The sequence below is a fragment of the Neofelis nebulosa genome, chromosome 10, assembly GCF_028018385.1.
Source record: "Neofelis nebulosa isolate mNeoNeb1 chromosome 10, mNeoNeb1.pri, whole genome shotgun sequence".
Lineage (NCBI taxonomy): Eukaryota > Metazoa > Chordata > Mammalia > Carnivora > Felidae > Neofelis > Neofelis nebulosa.
The window spans coordinates 34014340-34032971 of record NC_080791.1 but is presented as its reverse complement, the minus strand read 5'-3'; the positions used below and the strand labels follow the sequence as shown (position 1 = coordinate 34032971).

At 32.6% G+C, this 18632-nt stretch overlaps 1 protein-coding gene across 1 annotated transcript in view; it reads left to right on the top strand.

The window, feature by feature from the left end:
* CNTN5 (contactin 5) overlaps window positions 1-18632 on the top strand; it is a 1390102-nt gene that overhangs the window by 856533 nt on the left and 514937 nt on the right. Inside the window, exon 6 of the mRNA XM_058687390.1 lies at window positions 101-276. Coding sequence (XP_058543373.1) covers window positions 101-276 — 176 coding nt within the window. The remainder of the gene's footprint in view (window positions 1-100; window positions 277-18632) is intronic.

Here is an 18632-nt window from a genome sequence, read left to right as displayed (position 1 = left end):
AAAGTCTTAAGAATTCCTGCCAGTGAGATTCTGACACTCTCAGGGAGTATTATAATATCTCAAGTAATTTTTACATATATTTCTTCTGATTTTTCCTAAGGTGGCTTCGAAATGGAACAGAAATAGATTTGGAAAGTGACTATCGCTACAGTTTGATAGACGGGACCTTCATTATCAGCAATCCAAGTGAAGCAAAGGATTCTGGTCATTATCAGTGTTTAGCAGCCAACACATTTGGAAGTATTCTTAGTAGAGAAGTCATACTTCAATTTGCCTGTGAGTAAAGTATTTGCTTTTTTTCATGTACCTGTATATAGTGTATATACATGTAATTTTAAAGTTTAGTTAGGCAAAAGCTTAATTTAGACCTCAGATTTTAAAATGTGGTAAAACCTTGGTCAAGCTATACAAACAATGTTTCTTTTTTTAATTTTTTAAAGATTTATTTATTTTTGAGAGAGAGAGAGAGAGAGAGAGAGAGTGGGGGAGAGGCAGAAAGAGAGGGAGACACAGAATCCAAAGCAGGATCTAGGGTCTGAGCTGTCAGCATTGATCCCGCAGGGGGTGCATGAACCCACGAACTGGAAGATAATGACATGAGCTGAAGTCATACACTTAATTGGCTGATCCACCCAGGTGCCCCCAATGTGTTTCTTTTGAAACTTCCCGAAATGTTTGTCCTCTTCAAATAAACCCAACACACTAGTCTGGGAGGTTAAAAATGCTATTCATGAAAGCACAGAAAGTTTTGAATTCAATTATTTTTTGAAATCTACTTAAAAATAGATTTTTAATTCTTTCCCCTGCCTTCTAAAATATCTACTTACCTGCTTTTATTCTTCTATAGTTTATTACAGTAACTATTTTCTGTAGATTCTTTTGTTTATATGATCACATATTCTAAAAATTCTGCTTGTAGTCAAGAAGCTAAAGAAATCCCTCTGAAATGCTAATTTTTCCAATTCCAACTACAACTTCCCTGTCAGATGTCCCAAATTTTTAATTAGGAAAAAGTACGACATACTTATAATCATACATATATACTAGAATATAGACATTTTCTAAAATAGATATTTATCTAATTAACTGTATGCATTCTTAAAAGTCATGAAGTTATTTAATTTATGATGAAAGCTTGTACCAAATTAAAGATAAGCTACTGAGTAAAAACACAAAACAAATAAACAAACTTAGTACCATTTTTTAGTAAGTAATCCTACTTGAATATAAATTCTTGAGGATTGCAGTATCTAAAAAATAGGTGGGTAGGAATATTTGTGTTAATAATTTATATGTAACTTATATGGGCTCTGTAATTCATCACACAATGATATTTTAATTTAAAATTACACCCTGAAGAATGGAATAATTGATTTTCTTTCTATAATCTCCCTCACATATTTTTTTCTAATTAGCCCAGAATCCAGACATCCTATTACAGAGTATGAAGGAGAAAGAAGAGAATAAAGGAATGATAATGGATATAATTTGGAGAACATTGAGCTAGGTCCTAGAAAAATCTAAATATTATCTTTAAAATAAATTTGGCTAAGGAATTCATACAGGCACTTTATATATACCAAATATACCAAGATAGTAGTCTAAATATACTCCTTTTAATTTAGAAAATAATGGGGCGCCTGGGTGGCGCAGTCGGTTAAGCGTCCGACTTCAGCCAGGTCACGATCTCGCGGTCCGTGAGTTCGAGCCCCGCGTCAGGCTCTGGGCTGATGGCTCGGAGCCTGGAGCCTGCTTCCAATTCTGTGTCTCCCTCTCTCTCTGCCCCTCCCCCGTTCATGCTCTGTCTCTCTCTGTCCCAAAAATAAATAAAAAACGTTGAAAAAAAAAAAAAAAATTAATAAAAAAAAAAAAAAAGAAAATATTGTGTGGTGTAACACAGAATGTAATACTTTTCAGCATGCACATCAAAAGAATAACCTAATAAACAAAATAAATATCCCTCTTAATTGCTCCTCTCTAAATGGAATAGTCCTTCCAAGACAGATATAGCAAATCCAGAGAACTTGATGAACAAATACTAAGTGGCTTATACTCGTCTCTTTGGTCTGCTATCTGACACAAGTACAACAATTCATAATAGCTTGTATACCAATTGTTTGTACCCCAAATCACCAGTGCTGGCAAAATATATGCAAAGTTTTCTGTATGCCTCAGAGCAGAAATCTATATACTGTAAGATACTATGTGTCTATATGACTGCATCATCTTAGAATTTCTGCAAAGACCAGTCACAGCTGTCAGATACCACAGCCCACAGTGATCACATTGGTACCAGCATTTACAGTTCAATGACCAGGCAAGGAAAGTCCAATGTATCTATCTTACTTATTCAGCATCCAGCTGTCCCAAACTTGGTTTAGAGCAATATTTATTTTCTTCCTAATTTAAACATATGGATTAATATACATATGCATTCATTAGTGGTATCTTATGACTTTGCCTTTCCTCATTCCCATCCCACCAGACTCAACTGTGTTCTGAAGCCCATATATACATATAATGTGCCCGGTTGAAACAGTAACTTACATAGGGAAGGGTACTTCTGCAACAAAATTTCTCCCCTACATAGAAGCCATTAGGTCCATTTGATGATTATATATATATATATATATATATATATATATATATATATATAATGTTCTTTAGTTTAGCTCTATCTTCATTCCAGAAGATCTTTGGGGAAAAATGCAAATATAGGTGGTAGAGAGGAGAATGAAGACTCCATCAACCTGCTTCGCAGTATATTTGGATATGAGCTTGGGTGTTATGGGATTCTAGGAGTCAAGGTAGTTTTGTGATTAGGGGTAAAATGATGTAGGAACTTGGAAAGTAAAAAGCAGTTTCTGAAACTAAGTGAAAGGATACAAAGGTGAAGTAAGTTTAACAACTTGGTCGCACCTTTCCTTTACATCATGATTTTCTGTTTAGCCTTATACATAGATAGATAATGTACTACTTATTGTTGATAGATGCTTAATGTTTAAAGGTTTTTTGTGGGTAGAGAATGTTTATTACTCTTCACACATTTAAAGCTGAAATCATTAATCCTTTATATCTATCAGCCACTATTTATATAAAATTTTAAATACATAACTAATATTTTAAAACTAATATATTTAGTAAGTTTAGATTATTATCAAAACCTATTTAATCAAATTAAATATTCCAAGTCTACTATATGAGTCGATTAAACATGTTAAATGTCATAAAATTAGGCAAAATTTATAAATTATCAAATTGATTATAAAAATTTTTATTAATACTTATGAGTAAACTCTGTCCTGTACTTACTCTTAAGACATATTTTTGTGCTTTACTCAGTTTATAATATTTTTGTTATATAAATATTTTTACCATTTATACATCAATTTCATCATATATAATCCAGTAATTTCATCAGATATATTTTCTACACTATGTAGTGCTATTGTGATCTAAAATTCTCCTTTCTAATGAGGATCATATTACCCACTCTAGAGTTTGTTTCTGAGTTATCAGTCAAATTTTGGTTACTCCATTCAAATCTGAGACGTATTTAACAGACTTGACCTCCTGTATAATTTGAACATTATTTTTGTTATATCAATAACACTTTATAGCTTTCACATGGGCTTTGCTTTTTGGAATATGACATAATTGTTTAAAATGTTGTGATTCTAAGACTTATTGGACAGTGTTAAATAAATACCAAGTGAATTTCCCTTAATTATATTAATAGAAACCAGACTAATCTATATTTTATAGATGGATATGTATTTAATTGAAGAAACAAGTATCCATATGCTAACAATCCCATATTCAATAAAGATAATAACCTTAAACATATCTTATTAGAGTCACTTTCTCTTTTTATTGGAAATTATATATGCATATTAGACACAAACACATCATATTAAGCTTTCTGATTTTGAGTATTATTAGAATTACATGAGATTTTGCAAATCCAATTTATTTATATACATATACAAATTGTCACAATTTGGTTATTGAGACTCACCTAATCCTAGCTTTTTTGTCTTCTGTTAACCAAAAATATATTTTAAAATAGTCTAGCTTTCCACTAATGATATTTTGATCACCTGCCCACCTCCCAAGTCAATCATAAATTCAGCTACTTTTCATTTACCACATGCGTAATACTACAGGAGACTAAAATCTAGATGTTAGAGGTGTATATAAAACTGTTCCAAATAAGTTATGGTAGGGAGTAGGATGACATTATTATTAAATCAGTTTAGTAAAAGAGACTTAAAATGAACATCTTTTTTAAGGCAAATGATACCTCTTATTTAACTCTAATAGTACTCAATCCTTCCCTATTCTAATATAAATATGTATTATATTCACTTTGACATAATCAATTTGATTTTCAACTCTTCTCTCAAAATATATTTATATTGTAGTTTCTCAAAATTTTTTGTATGTTTGCTTCATCAACCACGATTTTATAATCACTTTATCAATACTTATATGATATAACAAAAATAAATATTAGCAACAGAAATAAGTATGTAATCATTCTGCATTTCTTCTCATTGTTCAAATTTTAGTCAGTGAGCCACTTGCTTAATTTTTATGCAAGTTTAAAAGTTTAAATATCTGCGTCTCTCTTTGTAGATCTGAAAGTTGGGGATGTATACTAATTTTGATATATAATTATTTTACTTCTTTTCATATTTTCTCTTTTAATAAATTTTTTCCTCATAATTATCTTTATGTATTGGATAATCTAAGGTTAGAACCTGGAAAGCTAAGTTTTCTAAATGAATTTGAGACAGCAAAAAGATGACTATGGCTATTATCAGTAGCTGATAATATCATTATAGATCCTGGCTTTTGAAGGGAATGGGAATAAGGAAGTAAGCATTGGCACTTTTACCTGGTGATGTAGCAATATGTCAAAAAATTAAGTGTAAAATAATCTTCTTTTAAAGTTTTGTTCCTCTTCACTTGTCACCCAACATATTAACAAATATGAAATAGCAGAGGTATATTTACATAATATTTTTTTATTTTCCAATATATTTTATCTCAATTTCATTCCAAATGTGATTTGATTGACTTGCTTCATAAAATTATGTACCATAAAAGGTAAATATGTAAGTAAATAAATACAGCAACAGGAAAAAATACATTTCATAATAAGAGGTCAAGATAGTGTAGGCCATAATGTCTCAAAATCTTGTGGTCAAGACGTAAATATTTCCTTGGGACTCCCAGCAGTCAGAGCAAACGGAAAAAATACAGACATTTAAAGGACTCTAATTTCCCCCAAGTTCCTTAAGAGGAGAAAATACTTTCTTGACATTTAATTCTTATGGAAATTTCTTGTTTGAGGCTTATAGAGAGATCTTAACAACGTCTCTATATCAGTTCAATAGCAAGTGTAATTAGCCTGACATAAAACCAAACCAATTATTTAAGTGTAACTACAGTGTAATAATGAAGCTATTCAATTCATTCACTTATAGTTTTTTTTTTTTAATTTTGATTTGAGGAGCTAATGGATTTGAGAAACTGCTGTAGTCTTGCTCATTTCCCCTTTAACTCATCCCTTACATGTATAAATGTCTATCCATGAAGACTTTTTATTTTAAGTTCTTCCTAAATGAATATTTATAAATGTGGTTCAGCTTCACTCATGTTAAAAATATACTTTGGCATTAATAAATATATACCTCATAAGGGCATAGTAAAAATTAATGATATAAAGAAGTCATGCCTGTGAACTGTTTTTAACTTCAGAAAGACATAAATCAACACAAAGTTGGGTAACTATCACTAGTACTGATTGTTACTGGTTATCAATAACATTGATAATGACTATTTTTGACAGAGTGTACTTTATTCCTGTAGCTGATGTTCATCATGAGGATAATTTCCTCACCTAGTATAGTGATTTCTCTTCAGTGACATGCAAGAATACACCATATAAAACTTTGTCACTCTATTAGCTTATTACCATGCTGATGAGACTTTGGAATTGATAATGTGACACCACACACTTCTAAAACATCCTTCAGATATCTAAAGCTCATAGCAATCTCTCCAAAATTTGGATTTTTAGAAATAATTCATACTAGTAAGTCAAACATAAAATGAATCAAGAATAAAATCTCCTCATGCTGTCTCTTGCTTCAAAATATCTTTATATGCCATCCCTGGTAAATTGATAGTTCACATCTAAATTCGAACATATTGCTTTCCAGGGCATTTAGATGGTTTAGACGCAGAATATTCCATTAGTTTTCCTTGAAGCAGTTGATTAAAATAACTTCCTTAATTCTTTGAGAGATTATATGATTTTTATAGACTTTGTATTTAAGCCCTTTAATTTAACCTTTCATTTTTATATAAAACTCAAAAATTACTTCTCTAGCATTTCATAACTTCTTCACTTAAGGTAAAATTGACCTTATATTTTAAAACCACATTTAACTAGCATTTATAGCTAATGAAATTATTTGAATAATTGCTAACTCCACAGTATATTCAAAGCTTTATTTCATTAGTCCGTGAGATTTTGTCCATAATAACTTCATTAAATCATTTGAATATCAATTTAAATGAATCACATTGACATGGATAATTTTATTAGTTGTAAAATTATCTAATTTTATTACAAAATAAGTTGATGTATTTTGTAATTTTGTTTTCTATAAACAAAACAATTATGTTTTTCTTTTATAAAGTCTTTACTCGAAGAATATGGTTTAAATCTTCCTTTTAAAGGAAAATTATTCTGATCATAATAGATATAATAATTGTGAGTGTGTGACTCCTTTGGATTCTTTGAGATCACAGAAAAAAATTAATTAACATATGTAATTTTGTGCTTTAAATGGAAGTTATAATGAATGAATCAAAGTTGAAATCTGTGGCAGATTGTCCTCAAATCCTTAATTCTATGACATAATGTTTTTGTAAGTATTTTATTTATTAAAGTTCATTCAAACATATATTTTAATTATTAATGGAACTCATGAATAATTCTGTCCATATGTGATAAATGCCCTCTAGCAAAATGAACCACTTGCCTGACTTGACCTTTGGTCTTCCTGCTCTTCTTCTTGTTTTTAAAAATGCAGAAAGGCAGTTCTTCATTCATGTCATGTAAAGTAACCCACAAAGACTCAGATCAGGAATGTACAAATCTTCTGACCCTTGCTATCCAAGCTTGTTTTACCAAAGTTACATGGCTAGTAATAAAATAGCAGCTCCAACTCAAAACTCAAACTTTGAACTCTATACTTACAATCTGCCTTTTCTATCCTATACCATACTTCATCATGCATTGAATTTTTTGTTTTGTTTTGCTCAGCATCTGTAGTTATTTTATTCATGGAATATTTGCTCAATATCTTCTCTCTCTTGGGCATTATTCTAGATATTAGGGGGCCAAAATGAACAATGCATATTCTCATAGACTTTAATGCTAACAAAATCAGTACAAATCTCCCTATTCCATATATATTTCCTCAGTGTATATACTCATTATCTCCTTCAGAACTACTAGAAAAATTGCCTGCCTATATTTTCTACTCCTTAACATCTCTCTTCATCCTACCCCAGCTCCACTAAAATCTCTAAAATGATCTATGTAAAATACAACTCTGACCATGACGTCCCTGCATACATTTCTGATGGTTTATCATAAATGCAGAGAAATTTGTAATTCACTCTACACACTCATAGAGCAGGCAGAGATGATCAGACAACTAACTGCTCTAGGGAAATGTATCCAAGAAAGTTCTATCGTGAAGGTCAAGTTAGGAGGTCATTTCAGTAATCAAGGCAAAAGTGACTTGAATCCCTTATGTATTGAATATAATAGAATAGATATCTATAAGAGACTCTAAAACAAATGAGAACTTGCAAATGATTAAATGGATGGGAGTAGAAATGTAAAAGATATGGGAAAGTTAGAATGATACCAAGATTCTGGGATTTGATTAATTCAACTGAAAAAATCTATAATACTGTTACATAATAAAGTGACAATGAGAATATGAGGTGATTTTATTTCAACTTTAAGAAGAAAATACATAATATTTTAAAATATTGGTTGGTGCTCAGGAAAGGCAGTGAGGAACTGGCCACAAAACACAATGACAGACTCATTGAAATCTTAAGGATGTTTCATCAAGAGAAATTGAACTGGAAAGAAGAGGGCTAAGGACCTAACCTTCAGGAGTATATACATTTCTCTGGTAGAAAGATAGTGAAAGGTAGAAAGAAAGGAGTTAGTGAAGGAGACAAAAATGGAATAAGCCAAGAGGCAGAGGAAAAAAGCCAATAAAACGGACTGAAGTATAAATGACATTCAGGTTTTTTTAATGACATTCAGTTTTAAGGTGATAACTGTCGTCCATTGTCAAATGCTATAAATAATACTCAAAAATTTTGGATTTTGAGACCTTTAAAAACCAGTTTCAGTGATTATAGAGACAAAGATCCGAATCCAAGTATTTAAGTGTAAAATATTATGTGGATTTTGGTTTTGGACATAATATAAATGAGAATGTTTAACAGTTTTACCTGACATGGCATGACAGCGTAACATGGTAGTATTTGGTGGTAGAAAAAAGGGAGTCTGTGTAGAAGATTCTGAAAATACAAAATAGGGTCTAATTACTGAAATGAATTTCTCCTTTCCAAGTAAGGTATAGGTATTCTCTAGATTTTAATCTCCTTCCAGGGAAATATTCTGCCATATAGAAGATACTAAGTGCTGTAAATACTATGTTAAGTAGAACAAAATTCAGGGTTTAGACTCTCACTCTTTGACTAACAAACTTAAATTAACTAAAGGATCTTAAAACCAGACTGAGAAATACACAATTTCGAGAAATATTTTTCTGATCCTTTCAACATGAATTCTCATTCAATATCCTCAAAAATCTTGATTTTTCCCCCAAAACATACAACTATTATCTCAAGAGAATTAGAAACCACTTTACTCTTCTCATAATTTTATAACACCTAGTGGAAGAATCACATGATGATTAGTTTGGCTGACATTTTTCTCCAAAGAATGAAAAAGAGGAACTGAGAGAATAATTCCTAATCACTACCAACTAATTAGCTGTGTATAGCTGAGAAGGGCCTCAGCACCTGTGAAGTCATGGCCCCAGTTTCTATGTGAGCTTTCTGCAGCATTTTTTTTTTCTTTTTGTTTCTATTTTTGTTGTTGCTTTTTGTTTGTTTTGTTTTCAATCAAATTTACTACTTAAGGCAAATTCTGTGAGTGCACATTGGTTTTCTAAATCCTTTTATAAATCCTAATTATAAATCCTAATAAGTCTTCGTGTGTATCTGAAACAGGAGCTTTTTAATAAAAGTCCTCTTCAATTTAGCGCAATGCAGACTTGTTCACACTGTAAATGGTGTTGCATGAGTCTGAGTAGAAGGTTCAGATTAAAATGCTTATCATCTTTCATAGCTTTGTTTGGGATATCTTCAGACATTGTCCATTTAACCTAGTTTATAAATTAGATGAGATACTCTATCTAATTTATGGTGCTTATACTCTAAGTTTAAACTAAATTGGGACCAGAATAACTTCTCTGTGCCAAGGTTACGTTCTATCCACTTGATAGGACTTAAGTGGCAAGTATGGAGTTTACTGGGGCATTACGTGATTAAGCCTGACTGTATGGACACAAATGTATATAGATAAAAGGTTACTATTTATCTTTTCCTCTTTTCCTCTACCCAAGGAATACTAATATTATCTGCTGGTCCCTAAAACATTTAAAGTCTTCTAATGCATTCTAGAATAAAGTATAAACTCCTACAAATGGTCTCAAAGCTATTTATTATTTACATTCTGTCTGTTTTTCCAGTTTTCTGTTACTCAAGCTATAGTGAACTATACACTGTCTTAAGATCATTTCATTCTTATTTATATCTGTATATATGACAGTCTATTTGCCTGCTGAGCTACCATTTAACAACTAACCTCCCCCCCCAACCTTCTTTCTGTCTCTGTGTCTCTCTCTATATGTATGTGTATACATACAGATGATATAGATAGATATATAGATACAGATATAGATATAGATTAGATACAGATATATATAGATATGTATATGTATATATAGAGAGAGTATAATATAAAATATTACATATATATATATATATACATATAATCTCACATGGTCTTTATTATATTTGTTTCTTGTTACATTGAAGTACAAGTATTTATGAAAATTACCTTGGTTCCCAAGAGCCATTCTGAACTTAAGCATACCACTGACTCTACAAGATTGTGAATTCACTGAAGACATATTTTATGTATCATTTATCTATTAATTTACTTTAGTTTAATACCCAACCTCTAACATGCACGGTCATAGCCAACACTCAGTGAATACTTGCAGAATGAGTAAGGGAATGAATGAATATCCTCCAGTACCACAGTAGCCACTACCCTCAAAAAGAACTCCCTTCTGACACCTATGAGAAAAATGATTCCTTAAGAGGTGTATACACAGTCCTCTCTAATAAGCATAACAGCAAATCAAAATAAGTAATACAATTTTTTCAGAAATATTTTATAAATTATAAAGCTCCATAAACCCAACAGTTATATTATTAGTAAATGGACATTAATACCTATAATGGTATTTGTGGATATAATTAATATTGATGTCATAACAGGTGTTAATATCCAGTTTAAATTTAGTTATATCTTTACATATTATTTTGTACACTACTGGTAATATCTTCCATATTGTAATAGATGCCTAAGGCAAACTAAGATATTCCAAGAAAATATTAAAAAGTAACATTTTTATAAAAGTATTTTTAGCTTTTGAAATGCTTATTTATTTATTTATTTATTTTTTTTTTTTCCCAACTTTTTTTTTTATTTTTTTTTATTTTTTAATATATGAAATTTACTGTCAAATTGGTTTCCATACAACACCCAGTGCTCATCCCAAAAGGTGCCCTCCTCAATACCCATCACCCACCCTGCCCTCCCTCCCACCCCCCATCAACCCTCAGTTTGTTCTCAGTTTTATTTTTGAGAGAGAGAGAGAGAAAGAGAGAGAACATGAGCAGGGGAGGGGCAGAGGAGAGGGAAACAGAAAATCTCAAACAGACTTTGCACTGTCAGCACAGAGCCCGATGCAAGGCTTGAACTCAGGAAACATGAGGTCATGACCTGAGCTGAAATCCAGTCAGACACTTAACGGACTTAGTCACCCCGGCATCTCTATAAAAGAAATTTTAGATGTGTCCTTGACTGCAGACAAAAGAAAGCTCTCTAAGTTTACTTTTTAAAAGTGATTCTAGAATTGTAGCAACATCTCTCTATTGATCCCATTAGCAATGAATATTCATTTCATATCCTATTCCTATTCATTTCATAGCTTAATTGGGTTGTAAACTTAAGAGTCAGGACATAGTGATAGAATTTGTCAAACTAAGAAACAAAATTTGCTCTCAACTTCTTTAAGAATGTATATATAAATGTTATTTTATTTTAGTTGTCAACATTAGAGTGTCTACCCAGTGCCACTTCCATAATTCATGTCAAAAGATCCAGAAATAATATTTAATACAATTTATTGCTTAATATTCAATATAATTAATATTTTTAAAATCTTGAAAAGAAATAAAAAGGTTTAACCCTCAATTCTTAATAGGTAGATGAATTTAGAGAATTGTCTTCCATAAATAGTTAACAGGAAATTAGGCAATATTTTGAAAGGATCACATCTGTCATGAGAATATAACCAAAAGTATGTCTGTAAATTGTCAGTAAGAATATTCATGTTATTTTGTATTTTAGAGAATTTTCCCAGTTTTTTTCTTAAAATATTCTCAATATTTTTTATCTTAGTTGATTCACTCACTATGAGATTAAGAAAAGCAAGGCTATCTTTGTTCATAAAATAAACACTGTAATGAAAGTATATCAATTTGTACAATCAATTTATTTTAACTGTTAGATACTTATATAGTATTTATATTTAATGATATAAACATTAACAGTATATAATGAAAATGCTAACAATAAATGCTAAGATTTATTAAGTGATTATTATGTGCCAGAAACTGGAGTAAACTTTTTGAATATAATTTTATATTCAATTACAAAGAAAAAAATGCCATAACTTATCATTATCCACATTTAAACATATTGAAATTTAGGAAACTGTCTGAGGGAGGGAGCTCACTTGTCCAACAGACATAGTTAACAAAATGTGAAAGTGAAATTCAGGTCTTATTCTAATTCTAGATCCAGATTTCTTAATAATATTTTTGCAGAGTTTCTTCATATGATATCCCATTAAACCACCCAAACAATCCTGAAGGTGGCTGAATGGTCTCATAGACACTCTGAGATCAGAAACTTGCAGTGATAAGGGTCTTATATTCTACTTGTGGCTGCACAGCTGATTAAAGACTTGAATTTAACCTATGTAAAATATATGATGTTCTTACATTCTTATCATTCTTGCTTTTTACTTATACTTCAGTATAGTCACACAGACTACTTTTTGGTCTGTTTTATCTCAGGGGGCTTATCTATTCAGAATGGTTATGCCAATACAGTGCTACACAGAGAGCACACATGCTAACTGCTTCACTCTAATGCTACTTTTTGCAATAAATCTAATGATGCATAATTTCATATTATGTTGAGAACTTCTTATTGGTTTTTATTAATATGCAGGTGAAATTCAAAATAGCCCTAATTAGAAAAGAGGTAAAATGAATAGAATTCAGACAATTTGACTGACTATCGATACCGGGTCAAACTCCATTAAGGAGATACACAGCTAATGGTTGTCTCAGTAATGTCTTTATTATCCAAAATAAGCTCCATTCAGTCTGTTGCAGTTGTACTCACTTTAGAATAAGCCTAACCTTATGGGGTGCCTGGGTGACTCAGCCAGTTAAGCATCAGACTCTTGATTTTGGCTTAAGTCATGATCTCAGGGCTGGTGAGATCAAGCCCTATGTTGGGCTCTGTGCTAACAGTGAGGAGCCTGCTCGGGATTCCCTCTTTCCCCCTTTCTCTGTCTCTCTTCTGTTCTCTCTCTCAAAAAAAAAAAAAAAAAATATATATATATATATATATATATATATTTTTTTTTTTTTAATTAAAAAAAAGAATGGCTAACCTTAGAAATTAAGGATATCTGGTTAGTCTCTCTGTTTTTCTTTTTCCTCTCTTGGAAATTGTACTGGTCCTTGGGAAAGAAAGGTAGGCAGCCCCCGCCTCCTGCCAGAGTTCCCGGTAGCTCTCACTGCTTCCAGATTCATTCATAGGCTGGTTCTGTGTGGGGGAAGAAGCTAGGAAGGCCTTGAGCTTGGACAGGCAACAAGGCAAACCACTAGGCTGAGAGCAGGTGTAAGGAACCCAGGCAGCAGGCAGCAGGGGCCAGGACCTGATGAAGCAGCAACAAGCAAAGGAGATCTGGTTGCCCAGGATGAAGGCCTGGTTCTCAGACAACAGTACCTTCACATCCTCCTTCTTACATGTCTCCTTGTTGATATAGATGAGGATGAGGTATTTGCAATGAGGATCCTCCATGCCATCATTCACCACATCCACCAGGGCCACCTCCCGCTGGTCCTTCCCATAAAGGCCAAGGGAGAGGCCCAGATGTGGCAGAATGGCAGGTAAGGTCTCCATCCTGGAACCTGGGAAGCTGCTAATAGAGATAGGAGTCCTTGAGTGAGCCCTGCAGCCAGGTCTTCTTGGTAACCACCTCCTCCTAACAGCTCTGCCCCTGGTCAGCCAGCAGCATGGGAATGGCCTCGCAGTGCCCTTAAACAGGGAAGTAGACAATGATGTCGGGCAACGGCAGCAGGGGCAGCATAGTGGTGGCAGAGCCCATTTAGCCTACTTTGGTTCAAACTCTTTTGTAGCACCTAAATTTATAGCTACGGTTACTGTTGTGGACATAAACCATAATCAGTTGAAAAGCTAGTAGTTATGAGTGTTTTTCTACTTTCAAAATTAATGGAAACAAGCTCTAACTGTGGTCCAAATTTTACTATTTGAGTTTTTATATTTTGGAAATACTAGTAATATAAAATTTGTGGATATTAATCTAAGTCCATTGGGTTCATTTTTTTCCTAACAGAATCTGGATGGCATAATAAATATGGATGAGGCTAAATGAGTATTTATATATAAAACATAAAAATTAACTGTCAACATAATCTTGTTTACTTTTACAACTCTGGCACCTCTGCATCATTTTGAATATAAGATTTTCTTAGATCTTATTAAACACATTTATGTATTACTAGCTAAGGAAAAATAAAATATTTTAATACATATATTTTACATTGTCTTTCTGAACTAGAAATGCTTGTCCTTACCTAGGGTCCATTAAAACTCTTCAACCACAAAATGATATCCTTTATCTTTACTTATAACAGATTCCAACCCCACCCCACTGGCCTCTGCCATGGAGACAAAATATCATCTTCCTATAAAACTATAAAATAGAATTGCTTTTCTTTATTCATAGATTATGTAGGACTATTTCATTCCTAAAATTTATAACCTTATACAGAGTGGAAAAAAAGAACAAAAAACCCCGTCACTTACATTTAACACAATTCTGTATTAAAATTTAACTTTCATAATTATCTCTTTCTTTTAAAATGGATTTAAAATATATTTCATTATTTAGTTTAGAAAATAATTATTGATTATAAATCATATATAACTTTTCAAGTTGGTAGTCACTAGTAAATGACAATAATAGGAAAATCACAAGGCCAGACAGATGATTAAAATGATTAGCTTTAAAAGGATCTTAGAGAAAAGCAGCTCACCAGACTTTCCACTTTTTCACAAATATAATAGCTTGTTAGAGAAATTTCCACCTCCTAAAACCTCATTTAATAAATGAGCTGGCTTTTCTCAATTGCATAATAAAGGCATATAACCAGATGATTCAATTTACCTTAATGATGATAAATTCTAAAGGTTGATGTGCAGGTGTGTGTGTGTGTGTGTGTGTGTGTGTGTGTGTGTGTGTATCATGTGTGTTTGGTTAAGAAGTGTCTTTGCTTATGCTAAAAAGACTGAATACTTAATCTAGGCTATAAACTTGTGCTCCTTTATTATAAAATATTAATTCTAATAAAAATTAGAAATTCACATTAGCATAAGAAAGGAAATTGAGAGTTAGCATAGCTTGGGACCCTTTGATGTGTTTGAGATAATATATCTATCCTATTTATGACTTCTCTCAAGTGAAGGGTAAAGTAGAAAATAGATCAGTTGCTTTTTTTTCCATCAAAGTGGAGCCTAACACAATGAGAGAGAGAGAAAAACACAGACATTTTTCCTTTATTTAGAAGAACTAAATCAATGAGAGCAGTTACAGAGTAGAAGGTAAAGAAACTGAGTAGTATATCATGGAAAACAATGGAGGATAGATTTTCCAGTACAAGATTTGCCAACCACTTCAAATGCATTCACTTTATTTATAGGTAATAAGGGTAAGGAAACTGTATTTGTCAATAAAGACAGCAGTGTTGAATATAAAGACAGTACTTCCATTAGAAGAATGAGGTAGAAGTTAGTATACAGGATATCAAGCATAATGTAAGAAATTGGAAAAACAAAACACAACATTTGTTTCTTTGAAAGTTAGGCAGTGGATGGACAGTGGAATTTAAATAACAAGTTGAGAAAGCCACACATCGTAAACATTATATTCTATGGAAAACAATAATTTAAAATGCTTTTTGCCCTTCAACAGTAAAATTCATGGGTGTTCTAGCTCCATCTTTCTCCCCATTGTACACTCAATTAATTTTTAACAATATTGAGGTCTCCTGAGCATACAATGCTCAGTGTCAGCATTATATAGAATATAAGTCATACAATGCTCAGTGTCAGCATTATATAGAATATAAGTCCTTCCTTGAATTATACTCACATGTAAATGGCAAAATTTACAAAATATTAACCTTCATCCCATTTGAAGCTTATAAGAATCTCTAACCATCCAATATTGTGCCTTTGCAGAGAGCTGCAGTAGAAATATTGACTTTGATTTGATTTACCCATTGCCTGAGGATATGACCTACAGTCCCTAAATCAACATTTTCTTTGATATGATGCTCAAATATCTTAAAAGTACTTCATTCCTAGATTAGTAGTTCACATATGAGGCTCAACAGCTTGAGAGAAGTTACTTTTATGCAGCACATTCTTTAATGTCTTTCCTCCCCAGTACTCCACAACATATAAAAATATGTTTTCTTTGTTTCTGTTTGTAATCTTGTTTTTACTCTGTATAGATATTCCCAAGTTTTGGGCAACTCCCTCTTTCTCTCATTCTCTTTCTCTCTCTTTCCCCCTTCTATAAACTACTTCAAACACTGTCTCAGTTTTCAACTATTAGCTTTATGGAGTATAAATTCATATCTCCTAGATCCATTTCTTTGTTTCTGACTCTATTTCTAATAGCTACTGCCATTCTACCTGTTGAAAATCTCCTTCAGCACCACAATTTCAATTCATATTCTTGACATAATAATTTGCCAGGCTTCTGAACTTCTCTTTTGTAAGTTGTGTCAATGGTATCAGACTAGAAAACTTGGGACCATCACTGTTTGCCTGTCTTCATTATCTTTTAATACTCTCCATATCCAACCAATTTCCCAATAATTTTCACATGTCCATCCTTTCCTTACCAAAGTGCAACAGCCCCAGTTGAAGTCCTTAATGTACCTTCTATCTGGACTATTGTGATAGCTTTGTGAATGGTTTGATCATCACCCTTTGTTTTCTGATATGTTAGTTCTTATCAAGACCTCCCTCTGCTTAAAAGCTATCATGCTCCACTGAGTATTAACACAAATTAAGAAATTCCACATCTGGACTCAACCAACCTTTCCAGATATCATTTTCCACTTTTTTAAAAATTTTTCTAAAGTTTATTTATTTTTGAGAGAGAGAGAGAGAGAGAGAGAGACAGAGTGCGAGCATGGGAGGGGCAGAGAGAGAGAGGGAGACGCAGAATCTGAAGCAGGCTCCAGGCTCTGAGCTGTCAGCACAGAGCCCGATGCGGGGCTTGAACTCACAAACTGTGAGATCATGACCTGAGCTGAAGTTGGACACTTAACCGACTGAGCCACCCAGGAGCCCCTACCATCTCCCACTTTTGATGCACATTTATTTTTTTACTGCAGTTAATTTGCAATATCCCCTCTTCTCTCTTCCTCATACAGATATACGGATCTGTAGTACCTTCTTATTTCTATAGCTATTGACATCCCACTTCTCCCTTGTTATAAACTGCATGCCCTGTTTTCCATTAAATTTTTTCTTGATTTTCTCCAGAATCCTGAGACCTCTCTATAATGACAAATATTTTTAAAGTTTATTTATTTTGAGAGGTGGAGAGAGAGAATTCAAGCAGGGGAGGGGCAGAAAGAGAGAGAGAGTAAGAAAGAGAGAGAGAATCCCAAGCAGGCTCCACACTGCCAGTGCAGAGCCCGGTGTGGGGCTTGAACTCACGAACTTCAAGATCATGACCTAAGTCAAAATCAAAAGTTGGTCACTTAACTGACAGAGACACCCAGGTGCCCCTGCAATGAGAAATTTTTTAAACTCTTGTTTATGTGACTTAAAGCCCAAAACTCTGGACTCAAATACAGTCTCCCAGTAGGAAAATTTAGGGCAATTTAAAGATTGCTTTATTTTAATATTAATATTAATATTATTAATATTCAGGACTATAGTTATTTACATATAGTTTTGTTTCTTTTACCAAAGAAATCATACTTCTACCATTTATTGAACACTTACAATCAAGTAGATACTATCACAGGATAGTATCTGTTATTATTCCTGCTTTTTTTGTCTTCTCTTCTGGCCTGTGATTCTCTGCTATCTTCCTACATGTTTTGGTACCTAATAGTCCATTTTAGCCCTCTTCTGACCTCATTCTGTGCACACTTCTTGAATGATATTATTACTTTTGGGTCCCATCTGATACTATACATCAGCCCTATATATTCTTTCCTTGATGTACAAAGCCACCTGCCCCACAAGGTCTTGTTAGGAGCCTTGTTGATGGGAATTCTCATTCCCTGTATCTTCCCAAGTCTCCCTATTTGTCTTCATCACGTCTCAGCCACAAAGTCAATTTTTTCAAAGACACCTGCCCTGAACTCCCTAATTAATTTCAAAATTTATTTTCTTTTAATGTATATCATAATGAAACTTTTATCACAAAGTTTTCGGGAACTGGATCTGCTAATATATCATCACACTAGTGATAAAAGACAATAGATTATTTTCTATTATAATACAATGATTCACATATAAACATATGAAAAAGTACAATCTTCTCTTTAAACAGAGTCATAGACCACAATTATTGTTTGCCTCCACTAACAGACATAAACCCTTCAAATATTTGTGAACCTTTAAATGTAAATACAATATAATCATTTTCATATAATAAACATGTTTAAGTTAATAAATGAATATCAATTATAGAAAGAGGAATTAGTTGCCTCTGCCTTGATCTATATAACATTAACAAAACACCTATTTTATGCCAGCTATTGTAGTAAGTGTCTTCCATCTCTGTCTTGAGAACTTTTATTTC